This window comes from Sminthopsis crassicaudata, chromosome 5 (genome assembly GCF_048593235.1).
Source record: "Sminthopsis crassicaudata isolate SCR6 chromosome 5, ASM4859323v1, whole genome shotgun sequence".
Lineage (NCBI taxonomy): Eukaryota > Metazoa > Chordata > Mammalia > Dasyuromorphia > Dasyuridae > Sminthopsis > Sminthopsis crassicaudata.
In genome coordinates this window covers 286,102,864-286,125,065 of record NC_133621.1, presented here as the reverse complement: position 1 = coordinate 286,125,065, position 22,202 = coordinate 286,102,864, and the positions used below count along the sequence as shown (strand labels likewise).

The window sequence follows — 22,202 nt, the reverse complement described above, 5'->3', positions numbered from 1 at the left end:
AAAGTTTACGGAATACTTACATTTAATTCAATAAGCTAGATGAGGGTGTAAAGGGCTTAGGAGATTTTTTTCTTAGCTACAAGGGTTCCAACCAGGGGTTTGTCAGTCATTCTACTTCTTTTGCCTGTTCCCCCTCATTCCTGTACGGCAAGAGTAACAGAAGTACAGAGTTATATCAGAAGGCAACTGATTCTTGTTGAATTCGAGTTTACCTCTGTGCAATGGTAAATGAGTAACTTCCCTGACTTAAATTTCTTCTCCTATAAGATTAAGAGGATTAGAGTAGTTGACTTCTGAGATTTCTTCCAACTGCAAATCCATAGTCACAGGTGAAAATACTTTGTTTTTACTTGATTCTGTATATATTCATATATAGATATATAGATGTGTGTGTGCACACACATACACATACATGATATCTCCTTTTATAGAATATAAACTCCTGGAGGATATGAACAGTTTCATTTCTATCGTTTTCTCGGAGTCCAGTTCCTGACACATAGTAGGCATTTAATCAGATGATTATTCTTTGATCTATTGCTAGGGTATAGTATCTTTTCTCATTCTAGATACCATACTATTCTTGGTATAACCTAGGAATATAAAAATGTTTTAGCTGCTTTCCTAAGAAAGCATTGTAATTTAATAAAAGATGATGGAAACTTTCCTTTTTTATTTGTTTGTCTGCTTGTTTGTTCATTCATGTTGATTCATTTATTTCTTCATTTGTCAAACCAAAGAATTAGTTTCAGTTCATAACCATATCACCTTATACTGATTCATTTTGAAAAAAAATAATTAAACTCCACAAAATTACATGAAATGTACTTCTTATTTAGCTTTTTACTTACTTCATTTGCCACTGAAGACATTTTAACAATCCCTGTCTCAGTTGCTTTAAAAAAAATTTAAATGCTTTGCAATTATTTTATAAATATTAATGTCACCTTAATAACTACTGCTCCATTTAATAGAAACCCTTAATTGAAACCTCTTTTGTTTCAAAGGAAATAGGTCAAACAAAGTCAAGATATCTCCCTGCTTCAGGTGGTAAGGGTGGGGGGAAGTATTAGATTTTGTGGTCAGGAGCCCTCAGTTCAAATTTCAACTTGAACAACTTGTCTGCTTCAATTTCAGGGAAGCAATGTGATGGAAGATCAGGATTTGTTGGAAATAGGAATCCTTAATTCTGGACACAGACAAAGAATTCTGCAGGCAATCCAACTTCTTCCAAAGGTAAGATGGGTTTCATTATACAAATGCCAATTGTATATGTCTCTCAGTGTTTTTAATATAAAAAAATATGGTATATGCCTTTTGGACAAATTTTTCAACAAATACAAATAGTTTTATATTTATATAGAAAAAAATCCAGTGCACATCTTTTTCTAGAAGAGCAAATTAAAAATGGCTCCCTAGTGTGTTGGAAGAGTCAATGTAGTTTTTGTAAACTCACACTTGGAGATCAGTTCAACACATTTCCCATGTGTACCTAATCTCCTAGTTGGGATGTAGAAGTTGTCAGAGCTGGTGAATGACTGCCATCCCTAGAAGTACAGATGCAAGGAATATTTTATTTAATTTTAATTAACAAATGAAGTTTCTCTTCTTCTATCTTCCCCTGATCTTTAAGAGAGAGACACAGAGAGGAAGCCAGGAGAGAGAGAAAGGGAGAGAACCAAAACTCTTAAAAAATAAATATGAATAGCTAAGCTAAACTAATTCCTGCTTGATTATTTCCAAATGCGCAGGGGCGCCCACACACGTATATTCCATTTTTCCCTCTGCCTATCACTTCTCTATCAGGAGGTGAGTAGAATGATTCATCATGGATTTTCTGAAATCATAATTTTTCATTGCACTGATCAAAGTTCTCAAGGTTTTCAAAGTTGTTTTTATTTGTTATTGCTATTGCATAAATCATTCTGGTTCTGTTCACTTCACTATGTATCAGTTCATACAAGTCTTCCCTTCTTGTTTTGAAAATAAACTGTAAAAATGCTGTAAAAATGCAGTGTCTGATTTTTCTAATATTACATGAACTTAATTATTGTGACATCAGTTCTCATGACATTCTCTGAAAGCAAAATATTATTATCTTCTTTTATCCAACTCTGGAGACATATATCGGGATACTTGGTACCATCATAGGTATATAGGCTTCAGTTACATCCATGATTAACCTAAATTATACCAGATGAAATATGCTTAGCAGCTTTCATGTTTGCTCATTCTATATTGATGTATGGATAAGAGGAGGGAAAACTGGGTCAGCTACTAGCACATAGCTCCCAAGACTAGTCCCCTAAATGCCTTCACTGCCTCCCTCTGGCCCCTGGCCCTACCTCACTGCTAGTCTTATGGTTACATGTACAAAGCCTTCAAAGTTACCTCTTCTTTGTCTTCACATCATGCCAGTCTATTTAATTTTTAACATTTTTCTGATTCTCAGATTGCTCACTACTGATGGAACAAAACCAGAGAGCACATTTTATACCCTAGGCAACACGTACCTGGGGTAAGGAATATGATATGTTCCCTCAAATGTGCTGCTGGGAAGTATACCATGACAGGCTGGGCAATCAGGGAAGGGCTTGTCTATGGAGCAGATGTCAAGGGAAAGAAGCAGACCATCTGGTAGCTTCTTATTTTAACAAATTATTCTTGCTAACTAGGTGCTAAGCTCAGGCAATTCAACAGTGCTGATGCCCTGCAAGTGCTGTCAACAAAATTGAAATTTTCATGCTCCCGGAAGTTTCTATTTCCTCCTCATAGATGCAGCTCAAGATCTTGAAACCCACCAGGGAAGGCTCAATATTCCTGACCTCTACCCTTATTTCCCATGTACTTTCTACTCCTTTGCCAAAAGCCACACTCCCTACACATTCAAATGCTCCTTTCTTCTTTTTTTAAATCATCAAGTATTTCTTTTTCTCATTTCTACACCTAGTGAAAAAAGTCAGATCAAATCCAAACCATTGTAACAAACATGCATAATCAAGAAAAATAAATTACTGCATTGGCCACATCTAAAAAATTGTGTCCCATCCTAAAACTGGTCCCCAATTTCTCTGTCAAGAGGTAATTAGCATATTTTATCATAATTACTCCGATTAACATTCTTAAGTCTTTCTAGATTGTCAATCTTACAGTAAAACCATAGCCTCTATTTAAAATTAAATTCTGTGAATTAGTATTTTTTCTCACTCCCAATCACCTCCATTCAAAGAAAAAAATTCAAATAAAATTGTAACTGTTTTAACAAATGTGCACAGACAAGAAAAACAAATTACTTCACTGACCATGTCTTTTAAAAATGTCTCTTGTCCTAAATCTAGTCCATAACTTCTCTGTCAGGGGGTAATTAGCATATTTTTATCTCAGTTATTCTGTGCAGCACTCTTAAGTCTTTCTAAATTGTCTAGTTTTACAATATAACCATTGTCTCTTCTTAAAATTAAATTCTTTGAATTGTCAAGCAATTTTTTTTCTTCCAATTCCACTCATTTGGAGAAAATCAAATTAAATCATAACTTTTTTTTTTTAAACAAATATACATAGTAAAGAGAAACAAGTCCTCCATTGACCATACCTTAAAATGTGTCTCATCCTACATATTTAGTCCCTATCTCCTATCACAAGACAGGGAGCGTGCTTTAGCATTACTCTTCTGATTAGAAGTCTTAAATCTTTTAAAATCATCTTATAATGCAACTATCACCTCTTCTATTCATAGCCTAGTGATCATTCTACCCAGGCTAGCTTCCACCTATCACAAAGTCACTGACATCAGTCTCATGCCTACTTTCTGGAATGAGTAAAAATCTGCCCTTCCTTCTCATAGAATTATGCCCCAAGGGTGAGGCAATTTTCTCATCCAGTCAACAATATCTGTGTCTTTCTTTCCTTGGGACTGCCAAGCAGTAGGGAAAGTGCTGAATGACCTTTGGGCTTTGCTATCCATCCTACAATTGAACGTTTTTTTATGTGTAACCAAGCCCAAATAAATTATGAGCTCCTTGAGAGCAGGGATAAACTCCCTTTTTCTCTGTGTACCCCCAGAAATAGCCCCATAGTAAGCACTTAATAAATGTGTCTTTCTCATATTCATGCACTCTAATGATGGGATTGCAGTTCATATGAGCCATCTCTAATTTCCTAAAATTTGTGTTCTAATCTCTGCCGATAATCCAGTGAATTCAGAATAAAATAAATTTCATCTTTGAAGAATATTTTCTATTAGCAAAATGTGGTCATGTAACCAAATAGAAACACCACTCTGAACTAAATTAAAATTAAAAAAAAAAAAGGATCACTGGTCAAAACCAGAGCAATTAACTTTATTTTTCTTCACCATTAGCTTTAAAAACTTATTTCTGAATGAGTCCCTTGACAATCCCAGAGTTAGGGTACAATTTAAAAATAGAACAACAGCCCTGTGCTGTTTAACATTTTCACCTGTTCCTTGGATAAAAGCAGAGATGGCGTGTTCATGAGATTTGCAGAGGACAAAAAAATGGGAGGCTTAGTTAGCACACTGTGTGACAACCAGGAAACAAAACAGATCTGAACAGACTAGAAAATTGAACCAAACTGAATTAGATGAAATTTAATAGGGATGAAGTTAAAAGTTTTAATTCGGGTTCAATAAATTAAACTTCACAAGGAAATAAAGCTATAGACATAGTTAAAGAGAAGCTTGTCTGAAAATGATCTGGTAATTAAAGTGAACTACAAGCTTAATATGAATCAGCTCAACAGCCAAAATGCCTTCTCAGGAGACAGAACATCTTCAAAAGAATTGCCTCAAAATAGAACAGACTGACTACTTCACGTCTTGATGGATTCTATCCTACTTTAAGCAATGACTGGATGACCTTACTTGTTGGGTGTGTTATAGAGTGCAATTTTTCAAGTATAGATTGAACCAGCTCAGAGCTTCTTTTTCCACTCATGACCCTTTTTTGCCTGAGAATTTTTTTCACAATCCTGGGAATATAGAAATATAAAATAGATATACAAATCAAACATTTACTGATAATACATCATCATTTCATGACCCCACATTCAGTTAAATGAGCCACAGTTTAAGAAGCTCTAAACTAAATAGTCACTGAGCTCCTTCCCTACTCTGAAATTCTATGATTTCACTGATTTGAGTCTTTTGTGAGCATCTCCTTTGACCAGCATGCCCCTACTTCTGGATTTCCTGTAAATGTCAAAATTACATAAAAACTGAGACTACTAAACTGTACATAAGGATCTCTTTTAGACTCCTAATTGACTTAAAAATCCACATAATGATATTCTTCATTGTAATTTTTATTTATTTAGTTTTATTTAATTTATTTGTTTATTTATTTTGTTAAGTATTTCCCAATTACATTTTAATCTAATTCAATCTGCATGCAAGAGAATTGTGCACAGTGTACACTACAACTCTCTGCTGTAAATAGTTACAGTTGGCTTTTAAGAATTCACAGAAAAAATAATTGTTGTTGATCCAATTACCAATGGGCAAAAATTTTTATACCTGCTTTTTGTAATCATACATATTCTGACAAACAGGACAAGACTTCACCTTTCACTTAACTCACTAAGTACTTGGCTCATCCAAAAGTACTAAGTGAACTATATCATTGCCTGAATTAGCTATTGAAACAAAGAGAGACCCTCTTTCTCTCTCTCTCTCTCTCTCTCTCTCTCTCCCTTTTTCCTCTTTTCCTCCAAGATTCAAATTCAACTCAAAAGATACCCTTCTGTCTTTACTCTGACTTGATTAGAAAAAAAAAGAAATGGAAGAAAAAGATCTAACGGATTGACTTAAGCCTTGAATTTATATCTGTAGCTAATTATTGTCTACTTCCCATTTTACTTGCTCCCATCACTTGTTGTCAGGAACCAGAAAAAAATTAGTGATTGATGAACAAATTAATCTCCTATAGATATCAGTTCAAATGTCTTTCTCATAACCAACCATATACAGTATATTTAATATCACTTCAAAGCATTTAGCAAGTGTTAATTTTTGTACTTTTTATGATTATTATTATAGCTTTTTATTTACAAGATATAAGCATGGGTAATTTTTTAGCATTGACCCTTGCAAAACCTTCTGTTCCAGCTTTTCCCCTTCTTCCCCCCACCCTCTCCCCTAGATGGCAGGTAGTCCCATACATGTTAAATATATTAAATTAAAGTATATGTTAAATACAATATATGTTTACATATCCATACAATTATTTTGTTACACAAGAAAAATTGGACTAAGACATAAGGTAAAAATAACCTGAGAAGGAAATAAAAAATGCAAGCCAACAAAAACAGAGGGAGTGGAAACACTATGTTGTGGTTCATAATTCATTTCTGATTGTTCTTTCTCTGGACGTAGCTGGTTCTCTTCATTATTGAACAATCGGAACTGATTTGGTTCATCTCATTGTTGAAGATGGCCATGTCCATCAAAATTGATCATCATATAGTATTGTTGAAGTATATAATGACCTCCTGGTCCTGCTCATTTCACTCAGCATCAGTTCATGTAAGTCTCTCCAGGCCTTTCTGAAATCATCCTGTTGGTCACTTCTTACAGAACAATAATATTCCATAACATTCATATACCACAATTTATTCAGCCATTCTCCAATCAATGGGCATCCACTCAGGTTCCAGATTCTGGCCACTACAAAGAGGGCTGCCACAAACATTCTTGCACATACAGGTCCCTTCCCTCCTTTAATATCTCTTTGGGATATAAGCCCAGTAGTAACACTGCTGGATCAAAGGGTATGTACAATTTGATAACTTTTTGAGCATAGTTCCAAGCTCCTCTCCAGAATGGTTGGATTCATTCACACTTCCACCAACAAGGCATCAATGTCCCAGTTTTCCCACATCTCCTCCAACATTCAGCATTATCTTTTCCTATCATCCTAGCCAATCTGATAGGTATCTCAGAGCAGATAAAAATGTAATTGGATTACATTTAACAAGATAAATTATATATATGTGTATATATATATATATATATATATATATATATATATATATATATATATATATATATATATATACTAGAAGGCAGATAATGTTAATATGTGGTTTTCTACATCAGAATGCCTCCAGTCTCTATAGCAGTTGTATACCACTGGCCTAGAATAGCAATAGATTAGGTAATTTGCCATAAACAATGGTAAATGTGTGTCAGAATTCCTGGCTATAAGGCCATCTTTCTCCCTCCATCCCTCCCTCCTTCCTTCCCTCTCTGTCTCTCTGTCTCTTACTCTCTCACTCTCACTCTCGCTCACTCTCTCTTTCGCTCTTTTCCCTCCCTCCCTCCCTCCCTGCCTCTCTGATCTTTGACACTGCCCTTTTATAAATCACTCAAAATATATGAGGTTGCTCTCTCACCTCTAGACTTTTGCTTCCTATGTTTCTCTTGCCTATAAATAGATTTCTTTTCATCTCCAGTTGTCAAAGTCCTACCCATTCTTCAGGATCTAATACAAATTCTGGTTTCAGGTCTTCTTTCCAACCCTCAATACCTCAGAGTATCTTCCTTTCTTAAATCCACAAAAAATTTAATATATTTCTTATGAAACATTATACTTTTCCAATCCCTAGAAAATAAAGCCCATTGGGGTGGTTGTGGTGCAAGAGCAGAGAAGGAGATAGGAGAGAGAATGTGGATGTAAAATCACTAAGTCTTTGCAAGTGATTGGATGGGTGTGATGATGGAGAGTAAGAGTGAAGCATCAGCAGTGACTCCAAGGCTGTAGACTCAGGTGACTAGAAGGATATCAAAATAGGAAAGTAAGGAAGAAGAATGGTCTTTAACAGGAGGATAATGAGTTCTATTTTGGACATGTTGTGTCTGAGGCATCCATGTTCTCTTTAGATTAAAAAGATTTTTGGCCAGATGATGATATGATATTGAATCACAGGGAAGAGAGACCAGAGCAGGATATATAGATGTGTTGATTAAGAGCATTAAAATTATAATCAAGATATAGGAGGGGAAGAAAGGAGAAAAAGAGAAGGAAAAGAGAGGAGGGGAAAGAAAAGAAAATAAGAGAGAAGAGGAAAGGGGGAAGGAGAGGAAAGGAAAAGAAAGAGAAGAAAGAATAAAGGAGAGAAGAAAAGAGGAGAAGAGAAGAAAGAAAAAGAGAAGAGGAGAAGAGAAGAAAAGAGAGAAGAAAGAGAAAGAGAGAGAAGAGAAGAGAAGAGAAGAGAAGAGAAGAGAAGAGAAGAGAAGAGAAGAGAAGAGAAGAGAAGAGAAGAGAAGAGAAGAGAAGAGAAGAGAAGAGAAAATGAATGACAGAAATAATCAAGGACTAAAGTATGGTAAGAAAGAAGAATAATGTGAGAAGGAAGCAAGGGACTTGAGACACAAGGATGATCTAAAGCTAAGGCTCCAAAAGATAGAATGACATGGCCAGAGTGAAAGACCTGTGCAAGTGTCAGAGTTCTAATTAGAACCTCCAAAGATCATTGTGTTTGTTAATCTTATGCTTTTTCCTTTCTGCCAAGTCAAAGGAAGGAGGGCTGGAGGTGGAGCTAATGAGAGTAAAAAGCTATAATTAAAAGGTAATTTAGGTAACGAGCTTTGCAAATTGTGAAACTACATATATGTCAGTTATTGTTATTCCCTACCTCATGGACCTTTTTAAGGAGCAAATGAAATAAGGTAAGTAAAGCATTCTGTATCCTTAAAGAATTACATAAATACAAATGATTCTAACATTATTATTTTTACTAATATATCAAGGATCTAGATTTCACTGGTGTTGGAACTCCAGTATTGGCAATTCCTCTACTCTAATAAACTGTGGAAGATCAATAATGATTCTTAGAGATTTGTGTGAGGCTCAGGACCTAAAGAGATTTGCCCATAGTTAATTAATCAGTATGCATTTGTTCATAGCCTGCACTAGGCTCAGCATTGTTGTTCTCAGCCATGTTGTCAAATGCTTTCAATGAGGATGAACAAGGCATCAACTTCAACCACCACACTGATAGCAAATTTTTCGATTTGAAAAGGCCACAAGTTAAAATTAAAATGGAGGGAGGGTTGGTGTACTTTTTGTTTATAAATGAATGTGCACTCAAAGAAGGTTTCAAAGCTAATGATAAAATATGGATCAATTCTCCACTGCTTATGCTAATTTTATCCTACCAATAAACACCAAGAAAACAAAGTTACTCCATCAGCCAGCACTATACCATTCATATACAGAACTATCAATTACAGCAAATGGAAAAAATTTAAGTGCTATGGATAAATTCGCTTCCCTTGACAAGATACTTTCCAGGAATGTACACCTTGATAATGAGACTGACATTAGCTAGAGCGAGTTCAGTGTTTGAAACATGCATAAGGAATGTGTGGGAGAAGAAAGGTATTAGATTGACCACTATATGGAAGATCTGCAAAGCCACTGAACTGACCTCTTTGTTGGATGCCTGTGAAACCGGAACAGTCTACTAGGAAACTGAATCACTTCCATTTGAATTGCCTTAGGAGGATTTTGAAGATCACCTGGCAGGATGAGATAACAACTTTGAGGTCTTCTTGAACTAAACTCTCCTGCAGAGAGCACAACTCCATTGGGCTGCCCATGTTGTTCAAATGTCAAATTTATGCTTGCTAAAAAGACTATTTTATGGAGAACTCATACAGAGCAAACACTCGCAAGGTGGTTAGATAAAAGGATACTCCCAAGGTTTCTCTCGAGAACATTAGAACTGACTTCATGACGTGGGAGATACTTACATAGGACCATCCACCATGACATGCTCTCATCAGAAAAGGTGCTGTGTCCTTTGAGCAAAACAGAATTGATGTAGCTCAGACGAAATGTGAGATGCACAAAGTTAGAGAAGCTATCCCAAATGTTCACATGGACTATTTGTGTCCAACCTGTGGCAGAGCATTCCTAGCTCATATCGGTCTGATCAACCCCAGTCAGACACATTGTAACTTGACTCTAACATAGGGAAGGTACTTTGGTCTTCTTCAAGAGCAAAGGACAACAACCAACCAAGTTCTGGGTAAACAAAGCTAAAAACAAAACAGTCCCTGACCTCAAGGAGTTTACATTCTATCAAGGGCAATAATGTCAACACTTAGAATTAGATACTATATACATATGTATACACATATATGTTGTATATATACACTGTGTGGATATATGCATGTGTAAGTATGTATATGTATAAAAATAAAATTATTTAAGGGGCTAGATGCTAATAGATGGAATAAGTGAGATGCTCAGAAAAATGTCATCTGTAGGATGTGCAATTTGATCTTGACATTGAAAAAAACTAAGTACTCTAAAAGGCAGATGTGATAAAAAGTGAATTCTGGAATTTGTGCATAGTCATGGAAATGAAAAGTAGAATATGATTTCTGGAAAAGAACAAAAAAATCCAATTTGTCTGGACCATGGAAGGAGAATAATGTAGAATAAGCCTAGAAAGGTAGATTGCAGCCAGTAAATGGTAAGGAATTTAAATTTCAAATCATTAAAATGCCCAGAGATTCCCTCCCTAGAGAGAACTCCTGGGGAGTTATTGGCAGAGTAGTGATAATAAGGTAGTTAGCTGGTACAGTACATAAAGTACCTGGTCAAGAGTCAGGAATTGTTCAAATCTGAGTTCAAATCTGGTCTCAAACACTTGTTAGCTCTTTGGTCCTCTTTGCCTAAGTTTCTGTAAAATGTAGCTGGAGAAAAATATGTAGGGGGAGTAAAATGTGAGCTGGAAAAAGAAATGGCAAACCAGTATATTTGCTAGGAAAACCCCAAATGGGGTCACAAAGAGTCAGATTGAAATGACTAAATAGCTACAACTCTGTTTGCCTCAATTTCTTCATCAGTAAAATGAGCTGGAGAAAGAAATGGCAAACCAGTATATTTGCCAGGAAAATCCCAAATGGGATCACAAAGAATCAGACCGAAATGACTAAACAACTACAACCCATGTTGTATGATTCATTGCTTAGAAGAAAAATCACAATAGCATTGTGGGATATAAATTGGAGAGGGGAAAGGCTTGTGATAAGGAGAGCAATTAGGAGGCTAAAGATCCATGAGAGAGGTGGTAGGGACCTGAACCAGTGTGGTTGTAGTAAGTGAAGACAGCATAAGGATGGAGGAAATGTTGTAAAGGTATAATCAACAAGTCCCAGATTTGTGGGGCGAGAAAATGTCACTCAGCTACTAACTGTGTTGACAAGGAACTTGAATCCACGTCTTCTTGATTCTAATTCCAGCCCTTTTCCCATTACACTACTGTGATTTTCATTACTAATACTAGTGATAAAAGATATTTTACATTCTGGGGATTCTGAGAGTCTAGTACATCAGGAGCAAAGATTAAAAAGAATGAATGAGAGTTTCAATTATGTCTCCATTATGGAAAACAGTACAAGGGGAACAATACAGAATTAATTAAGCCAAAATCGAAGACTGATGCAGAGCTGCCTGACACATGCAGAAGTATATGAGGAAATCTTGTTCCTCAGAAACTGGATGTTTTGATGCTGTGCATGATGATTATCTTCCTTCATCAATCCATTTTCAGCTTCCTTCATCAATCCATTTTCAGCTGGTTAATGGTGTGGTTTTATTGCCATTGAATCTATTTATATTCCACCTTACTTCTCATGCTAGAACATGAACAGAATAGATCTTCTTGTTTAAGCCATTTGGAGCCTCAGAGCACTTATGCTCATCATCTTTCACAAGAAATAATTCCATCACAACTACTTGGGATCCATTAATTCACATATTGCATTTAGATATTGGTGGAAGTATTTATCAAGGACTACAGGCAGAAAACACTTGCTTAATGCTGCACTTCCCTTTATTCGTTTCAAAGAGAAGAGTTAGGGTCCTTTGGTAAAAAGGGTTTCATCAGTGTGACCTTTTTTTAGCATTGAAAATGTTTACCTTTGGGAACATCTGCAAATGGAAAGTGTCTTTGTCTACTTTCATTGTACAAAAACTTTTTATTGATATGTTGTCTACCTTATCATTGGTGTATGAGGGTGTTTAGTCAATATGAAGTGAGTGAGTGAATGAGTTAATTAATGAACAAATGAGTGAAAGAAGAAATGAATAAGGGAGAGTAAATGAATTAGTAAATGAATAAGTGAATGTATGAGTAAACAAGTGAAGGAATGATTGAGTGAAAGAGGGAATGAATGACTAAAGAAGTGAGAGTGAAAAGTGAATGAATTTATATGATGCATGAATGAGTGGAAATCAATGAATGAAAGAATAAGTGAGTGTAAATGAGTGAAAATGTATGAATGCATGAATGAGTAAATGGATGAGTGACTAAGTGAATCAGTGAATGAGTAACTGAATGTGTGAATAAGTAAGTTAATGGTGAAAAAAATGAATGAATGAAAAAGGGAGTGAATGAATGATTAAGGGAAAGTGGAGAAGGGAGTGAACAAATGACTGAAGAAGTGAAAGGATGAATGAATGAGTAATTGAAAGTATGAATGTCAATGAATGAGAGTAGATGAGTAAAATGAGTGAATGCATGAACCAGTGAGTAAGTGAACAAAAAAAAAAAAAAAGAATGCATAAAGGAATAATCTTTTGTGCTGATGCTTGAATTAGAAGAAAAAGTATCCCTTAATTTTCACCCACCACCCTGCCATGTTTCATTTGTCCTAAATGCTCTTATTGCTTTCTAAAGACCTAATTTGTTCACTTTTTCTCCTTCAAAGAAAGGAAATCCATGAAAGTAACAGGAGTAAATTACATGGATTGTACTGGCGGAGAAATAGTGACTGTTGTACAGTGTTTTTTTTTTTCTCCTTTTCTTTTCAGCTCAGGAGCGATGGGATAGAATCCAAAGGTCACAGAGTTAGAAGCTCAGAGACTTGGAATCTAGTCCGTGTGTCTTTTAGCAGGTCACTTCACTTTGATAGATCTCAAATCCTCAGTTGCAAAATGGAGATAGCTACAATGGCCGATTCCAAAGGTCATCCTGTGTTTCTAAGGCAGTCCTATAATTGTGTTCCTCTGAATAATAAAATGACTAGTGTGGTCTATCAGTATTGAAAGTCATTCACAGTCAGGCTGCTCAGTATCTAGAAGAGGATGAGGAAAATAGTCATAGTACCAACAACCCTGCTATGCAAAAATCAAGTGAAGAAATTGGGGGGGGGGGTGAGTTTAGAGACTATGATACCTAGAACTGATAGGATATCTTTGTTCAGATACTTTCAAGGATATTACATGGAAGAGAGATTGGATTTCTTCTTGGTCTAGAGGGCAGAAGAAGCTCTAATGGATGGAAGTCCAATGCCAAAGATTAAGTTTTGGTGTAATGAAAAACTTCCTATGATGAGAGCTATCTATAAGTGGAGTGGGCTCCCTTGGGAAGCAATGGATTCCCCATCACTAGAAGTTTTAGAGAAGTCAGATAGCTTAGACCTTTCTAGTCCTGGAAAGAAAGATGTCTACACTTTTTCTTCAGTGAGACAATACAAGAGGCCAAAGTTAATCATTGGATTTTCTCAGAGTATACATCTGACTATGTCATTTTTTTTAGGCTCAGTAAATTCCACATAATCTCCAGGATCCAATATAAACTCCCCTGTTTAGAATTTAACACAATCCCCAACCTAACCCCAACTTATCATTCCAAACTGATTTATACATTACTACCATTTATGTGCTCTGCAATCTATCTACATTGTTCTCCTTATTGTTCCTCATACATATCTCCCACCTCCATATATTTGCACTAACTGTCCCTCCTCCTGGAAATGCATTCCTCATCTGTACCTCTTAAAATCCATAATATCTTTCAAAATTCACACAAGTACCACCTTTTGCTTAGAAAATTTTCTGATCTCCTCAGCTTCCTCAAAATTATATTCATTTTATCCTCCCCAAATTATATTCATTTTGTTTTATATATGCTCATGTATGGGCTTATGTTCATCCTGCCTTACGACATGGCATTATTCAATTTTCAATGTGAATGTTAATGTTGAGGTTGGGAAGGGGGAGGCCAAAAAGTTTGGGATCCCAGACCAGTGTCACGAGATGTCTCAAAAGAATTTGTAGATTGAACCCATCTCCTAGTCAAGGAGCAAAGTTTATTGAAAGTAATGGTAACACTATTACAAAGCACTCTGAATTGTAAGGAAATTCAGCAGAGAAATAGAAGCAAGGAAAAACATTTGTACAGCTTTCAATTCTATGTCTCACAGGTAGGAAGGAGTGGTCTCCAGAAGGAGTGGTTCTCCATTGATCAAATTATTATTGACAAGGTTACCAGTCAGCAGTGAATTGAAGAGTGGTCTTATTCACTATTGTCTCAGGAGTTTGATCAGTAAGAGTTCCCTGAGATCTCCAATTCCTAGAAAATAGCAATCACTTAATAAATGCTTATTGATGAGTTCACCAAAGGCGTGGAATTATAGGATGTCTTTAGAATCCTAGGAGGACCTCAGACATCTACTGAGTCTAGTTACCCATTACTTTTTTCTTTAAATTTTCTCTCTTTTTATTCACTTATTAACTTCATGTTCACCATAGATCAAGAGTTGAGTTTATGCATAATTAATCCTTATTCTATGTATTAGCATATCACTGCCTTTCTCCTTGTATACAGAATTTCACAAGAAGCTGTACAGTATTCCAAAAAGACCTTGAAACCCACAATCAGAGGACCTACCTGCAAAGCATAGGTCAATTTGGCCTGGAAAAGTAATTTCACCTCCCTCAGTCTCAGTTTCCTTATCTGTAAAATATGCAAGTTGGACTAGATGGCTCAGAGCTCTTAATCCTTTTTTTTTTTTTTTGTCTCATATATCCCAGGGGTATCCTGGTACAACTTCTTTATCACTTTTCAGAATAATGTTTTTAAATGCATAAGGTAAAATGCATAGGGTTACAAAGGAAACCAAAAGAGTGAAAATAAAGATGTACTTGTATCCCCATCCCAGTTTATAGACTCCCAGAAATCTATCCATAAATCCTCTTTTTTTGGGGGGGGTGGAGGGACTACAGACTAAGAGCCCCTGATCTGAATTTATTATTCTTTGACCTTTATTCACCATGGAGCTCAGGACTGAACCTCCATGCCTTCTGGGATCCCTTCTGGACTTATTGCTTTAAGCCTATTTTATATGCATCTGCATGCTCATTAAAGTTTCCTCAGAATTATTACTGAGCATTTCTAAACAGGTTAATTCAGGCCTCCCCAGGTCTGGCCAGTGACTCAGGGAGCCAGTGGGAGTGGAGAGGAGGCAGTTTTCCCAGTTGGTGCTAAAATGGAAAGCTTTGAGTCATTTCCATGCAATGCACACACAGAGAGACACAGAGACACAACCCCTGACTAATTTGAAGACACAGGGACATGGATGACCCTTCTCTTCCCCTTTGACACAGAGCACTCAGACTGGGACATCTTTTTTCCCTTGGAGAATGCCCTTGACCTTGCTGGAAGATAGAGAGGGTAAAAATATATTGAAGAGAACTGGTATCACAGAATTGAGAGATGGAAAGATCTTAAGAGTTCATAACTCTCTCCTTTTTTTTCATGGGAAAACTGAGGCCCCACAGAATTAGGTGTCATCATAAAGGTCATTCAGGGAATGAGTTGTAGACTTCAGATTTAAATTCAGGTATTCTGAATCCATATTCACTAGTCTCTCCACTGTTAAATTCCTTGTTTTTCAGATTAACCAAGGTTCCAAGAATTCAATAATTTGTATTTCACTTTTAGGTTTGCAAAGAACTTTACAGGAATGATCTTTTTCAAACATCAAAACATCTCTGAGAAATAGGTGATTATTATTGTGTTGTTCAGTAGTTCAGCCATGTACAACTCTTTGTGATCCTGTTTTAGATTTTTCGTGGCAAAGATACTAGAGTGGTTTGCCATTTCCTTCTCCAGTCTATTTTACAGAGGAAACTGAGGCAAACAGGGTTAAGGGATTCCCCAGGGTAACATAGCCAGAAAGTGTCTGAGGCCAGATTTAAATGCAGAAAGTTTAAGTGTTGAGTTTTTCTGATTTTTACTACAGGTGCTATAGGCACTATGGTGCCACCTAGCTACCCTAAGATGATATTATTATGCTATTTTTTACAAATGAGAATACTGGGACTGAAAGCAGCTAATTAGGAATGGATGTATAATTTGAATTCAGATCTTCTTAACTCCAAAGTAACTTGCCTAATGTCCTACAAGTAATAAATAGTAGAGTTGAAACTTCAATTATACCTTCCATCTAACTCCATCTCCAAGTCTCTTCCTGCATTATTGCTCTGTTCCCTTTATTGAATTCTAGAATACAGCTTTTGGGGTCAACAGGACCTCGAGGAATCTGTAAATAGACTTCAAGGAGATTTTTGGACTTCAATGGGAAAAAACATTTCTTTCTCACTAACATCTACCTGAAATTTAACATGTCCTTGAATTATTAAAAAACATTATTTTGAGAAAGGATTCAAAAGCTTCATCAGACTTCCAAAGTATTCAGAACACAAAAAAAGACTAAAAATGTCTGGGTTTTCTCAGATACAATCCTTAATAAAGGTTTCCATTGTTTGTTGTTCCAGTGGCTCGTTTTGAAGGGAATAAATTAGGGATGTGCTGAAACCAACTCAAACATCCTCAAGATTCAAGTTGCACAGTTGAGAGTGAAAGTTACACACTCATTGATATATTCATTATGCAAAAATGATCTTTTCAGGATGAAACAGGACATTGGTTTGGCGTTAATAAGATTAAGCTCAAGAGGGACAAATAAAAGTTCTTAGAATTGAGTCAAAAACTCAATTTCACAAACATGCTTTTTAGGAGGCACAATTACACACTGGTTTCTCTGGAAGTTTTAGTGAACCTAAAGCTCAGTATGAGTCAAGAGCATAATATGACGATTAAAAATAAAAACAAAAATAAATGAGATCTCAGGCTAAGAGAGACACAGCTTTCAGGAATAGGGAAGAAATAGTTCTGCTGTATTCAGTTCTGTTGGACTATATCTAGAGCATTGCATCCCATCTTAGACTCTATGTTTTGGAAAAGTCATGGATAAACCAGAGAGCATTGGAGGCAGAAGCAGGAAGAAAGCCAAACAGAGGAGAGCTTTGAGTTCATGTTTCATGAGAATTAGTTAAAGGAATCAAATCAATATTCTCTTAAAGAACGGAAGATTTAATGGAAACATTAGAGCCATCTAGTGGGTGCCATGTGGGAAAGAGATTAGACTTGTTTGGTTTGATGCCAGAGGGCAGAACCAGGAGTAATTGGTGGAAGTCACATGGAGGCTAAATTAGTCTTGAGGTCAATAAAACATTTTATAATTTGTAGCTATCTCAAGGTGGAATCGACTCCCTTGGGAAGTGAGAAATGAAGATCCCCTTTCCCTGAGTAATTTCAAGTAAGATTGGATGGCTGGGTGTGTTATAGAGATGAATGCTTTTTCAGGGGGTCTCTTCCAACTCTGAAAAACTGTGGCTATGAGACTCTGAAATGCTAGGTGTTCTAGACAGTAACCTGAATAAATGCCCAAATGTAAAAACAAATAAGGCATATGCAGGAGTTGAAAGATGAATCTAATAGGACTGGGGTTCATGAGACCAAGGAATTTCATCTGGAAAGAACTATCAAGGTCATCTAGTCAAGTCACCTCTTTTTACTGATGAGGAAACTGAGGTTCAGCCAGTACCAAGTGGCACAGCGTGAAATTGAATGTAGAATCTCCAAATCCAACTTTTTGCACTTGAATCATCATGGGTGTTTTCTTCTCCATAACTCTGTGAGGTTGGTAGCAAATTTATATTATAATAATAGAATTATGCATTTATAAAAATAAAAAATTCTCATTCTCATTTTAAATGTGAAGATATCAAAGCTGACAAATGGAAAAATGACTAGCCTAAAATTATACAAATAGCATAACTAGAATTTGAATTTGAGTTTTGCTACTCCAAATTAGTTCTCTTTCATTTAAAGCAAGGATTCTTTCCCTTTTTGTGTCATGAACTCCTTTGGTAATCTGATGAAGCTTGTAGAATTTTCCTCAGAATAATGTATTTAAAAGCATGAAATGCATAAGATTACAAAAGAAACCAAGTATATTGAAATAGTTATCCAATTTGTTTTTTCATTAGTTTATGGAACTCAGTTTTAAAAATCTTGATTGAAAGAAAATGCCATTTCCCTTGAGAAAAGTTCCTCCTTGGTTTAGCTGTCTGCAATAACCACATTCAGATAGACTCTAAGCAAGATTTAAGGAAGGGATCCTTCAGATTTAAGAACAAAGATGAAACTACAAAGAGAATATGGTTGCAGTTAGTAGAAGAAAGAAGGGTAGATTCTGTAACTTTTAATGCTAACATGAATGGCTCTCTGAATTCACAGAATTTGGAATATTCTGATTTATGTCATATTTATCAGAACTTATTACCTCCCCTCGGTGTCAGAGTTGGGTTCTAGCTGGAAAATAGCAAGAAGACAGATAGACAGGGTTAGATTATAGAGAGAGGGTTGTAAATACCAGGAAAGGAAAGTTAGGCTCACAAAAATAGGTTAAAAGGAAGGAAGGAAATAAGTATTTGTTAAACCCCTACTATGTGCCAGAATCCTTGGGGGAAAAAAGGTCATAGATATTAGGGTTACGATTCTTACAGATGTTATGGGCTAGAACTTGAGACAAGGTCATCTTCTTGGTTTATACCTTTAAAGGAGTTCAAACCTTTGAGGGAGTTTACACCTTTAAAGGAGTTGCTGGCCAGGAGCCCTAGGAGTAATAACACCCCAGACCACTAGCCCTGATTCCAATTCAAGGTCATTTTACAGGGATGCAACTTCTGAGGACTAGGGATCAAAACATCCCCATTAGCTGCCACCACATGGCAGAAAATCCAGCCTAGTTGGAGCAGCAAGGCACCTTGAGGAAGAAGGAAGAGAGCAGTTCCTTCCCTCAAACTCTGATGGAAGACGGCTTGGGACCCTAAGCCCAACAGCTTTTGAAATAGTGCCTTTGTACCAAAAAAGACTAGGAAAAGAGAGAGAGGTAACCCAACCCAAACAAACAAAAAGAATGAACAAAGTTATGCATAAAAAGTGCCCACTTTGTTGGAAAATCTGCTGAATTTAGGAGCCAACAGAAGCTGAATTCAAATATAACTACTTACTACCTTTAGCCTACAAGTAAACCCCTCAGACCACAATCTCCTCAACTGTAAAATGAGGAAGTTGATCTAGACCTACCCATTGTAAGTCCATGAGCTTGAGTCACTTAGCATCCCTATGCCTCTCTTTAAATTAAATTAAATTAAAATCAAATCAAATCAGAGAGTTGATCTGACATACTGACTCTCTGGCTAAGAATTCTATCCATTATGCCTTACTATCTCCCACAAAAAGTGCGCCTTCTTTACTCTGTGGTATTTCATTAAAATCTCTATATTTATTTTAATTCCTTTGATTCTCCAGTGGTCTATGGTATCATCTTCCTTCCTAGAATTCATTTACAACATATCCAGTCTTTCCCATCGGGTGTTTCTCTTGTCCATGTATCCCCATAAATGTGGCCCATAAGATCCTCCTAGTAGTCAGTTAGCTACCAGCCAGAAGGAAAAGTTCCATGGTCTTAGGGTAAAGCAACAAGGTGGATTGCAAGGCTTCTTTGATGTCATATCCAACTAATCAAAATTTTGACCAGATCCCTTACCATTGTGAGAGTACCATTGCTATTCATCTATTACCCTTCACTCCAGTTTGGTGCCAGCCCTTCTCTTGTTTCAGAAATAGACTTCTCTGTCGACCTACATTATTCCACAACTATTGTGCAATTTTTCATCTGTAATTTGCTATGACCTACACCCACCAAGTGCCTCAGCATTCCTTACGATGCAATAATATTACATTACATCCTCCTACCACAATTTGCTTAGCCATTTCCCAAAGGTTGGGCACATAATTTGTTTCCAACTATTTGCTATCACAGATAGTCCCTCTATGAATATTTGTATACCGATTGGTCTTGCTTGCTGTCAACTTTCTTGAGAAATAAAATAAAAAGTGAGATTACTGAGTCAAAGGTATGAATAGCATTGTAAATTTTCCTGCATAATTCTATTTTCCTTTCTAAAATGATCGGGCCAATTTACAACCTCACCATCACAGAATGACTGTAGGAAAGGTCAAGTCTAAGAATTTCAGAATGATAATAGGAGTTAGTGATTCAACATAGAAAAAAAAACTGAGTAAAAAAAATGACTCCCCATTTTCAAGATTCAGGGAATCTGGGTGACAGAAGATAAGGGTAATGCTAGTTTTAGCTAGGCAAAGATGCTTAACTAAACTTAGGATTTGTAAAGTTTGCAATCACAATATGACATCCAAATGTTTCTTCATTGTGGGTTGTTGGAATTATGGACCCGAATGGGGTCAAGTGAGAGAAAAGGACTGAAGGCTGAAGTTTGGGAATCCCATTATCCTTCACATTTCAGATGAACCCGAGTAGAAAAGGATGAGTGTTGAAAAATAGTAAGCAGTTAGGTGCTGCAATGGATAGAAGGCAGAGTTAGAAGTCAGACCAGAGTTCATATAATTTCTCAGATGTTTACTGGCTGTATCACCTGGACAAATCCATTATCCTCCCTCACAGCCTCAATTTCCCCATCTGTAAAATGAGGACTTGCTTTCTATAGCATCTAAAACTGTATTCTGGCTCTAAATCTGTGGTACTTTGATTGTCTTGAGAGTTGCAAAGAAGAAAAGGGCAAATGGACATTTTTAAAAGGATGACAACTTTATCTACATAGCTCAACAAGTCAGATGTATATGCTATTAATTATTATATTATATTTATCATATATAATTATGTTAATTAATATAATAATATGACTAATAAGAATTAATAATAAATCTTAATAACAAGAATCACATTGATGCTATTGCTACCTCATTTTTGCCATCCAATCTATTAGAGTTTAAATAGAAATATTCCTGACTTAGGCCACTCTCTCACAATTGTTCGTTCATTTTAAATGTTCTATGATAAATTATGGCAGAAATGGATAGAATGACTTAATGACATTTTTATCTTATTAACTGAGTACATCTGCTATGAGCCTCAGATATAGAGGTAGTAAGCTATAGTAGGAAAACTGGTAGATTTGAAATCAAAGCATCTACATTTAAATCCTCACTCAGCCAAGTGATACCTGTGTCACAACTTCTCTGGATCTCAGTTCCCTCATCTGTAAAATGAGAGAGTTGGGTTTTCAAGTCATCAAATCTTTCTGCCTCAGTTTCCTTATCTGTAAGATAAAAAGGTTGGGCTAGATGGCCTTTGAAGTTCCTTTTAGTTTTAGATATAAGATATTATGAGCCTCAGGGAAACACTATCTTGTACATCAACAGAAGTTTGCATATCAAGAGTTTCCATAGCTGATAAAATTCCAGTATTATCATATAATTGTATATGATAATATAATATAATAATTAATGGTATAAATTTTGTATAGTATATACAAAACTATAAAATATGGTTTGTATTAGTTACATTTTTATCAATCATAATGATATATTATATAAATATAATTAGTTATTTATCTTAATTAATATTGATATGATATAATCATGAATAGCATTGATGTTTTTGTTATTATTATTACTGTTATTACTAGCTATTTTATTAATAATGTATAAAATGTATGTGAGAAAGAAAACTCCCTCTGCTAAGACAGATTGATGTCTATTTGCCAACTTAGAGTCTTCAAGGATTGGCTGGAATATTGAGATGTTAAATAATTTGTTAGAGGTCACACAACTCAGTCTGTGTCAGATAGGATTTGAACCCAGGCCCTCCTGACTCCAAGACCAGCTGTCCATTTACTATGATATATTATTGGACGATGATAATGATAACAATAAACATTTTAATAGCAGTTAAGGTTTGTAAGACTTTACATATGTGGACTCATTTGATCCTCCCCACATCCTTGGGAAATGGTTGATATCATGGATCACTTAATAAAAATCACTATAATTCTAATAAGATATATGTATATATGTATGTAGTTGTTAGTTTGTTTATTATTGCTATTTGGTCCTGACTTCTGTGAACTCAATTGGGTTTTGCTTGGCAAAGATACTATAGTTATTTATAAGTTCCTTCTCCAACTCATTTTACAGATGAGGAAACTGAG

The 22,202-nt window shown here is 35.9% G+C and overlaps 1 protein-coding gene across 16 annotated transcripts in view; it reads left to right on the top strand.

The window, feature by feature from the left end:
- The window catches only part of ANKS1B (ankyrin repeat and sterile alpha motif domain containing 1B), a 1,348,742-nt gene that overhangs the window by 930,673 nt on the left and 395,867 nt on the right, over window positions 1-22,202 (top strand). For all 16 annotated transcript variants that reach the window (XM_074267164.1, XM_074267169.1, XM_074267161.1 and 13 more), the window contains one exon: window positions 1,138-1,236. In XM_074267164.1, coding sequence (XP_074123265.1) covers window positions 1,138-1,236 — 99 coding nt within the window. The remainder of the gene's footprint in view (window positions 1-1,137; window positions 1,237-22,202) is intronic.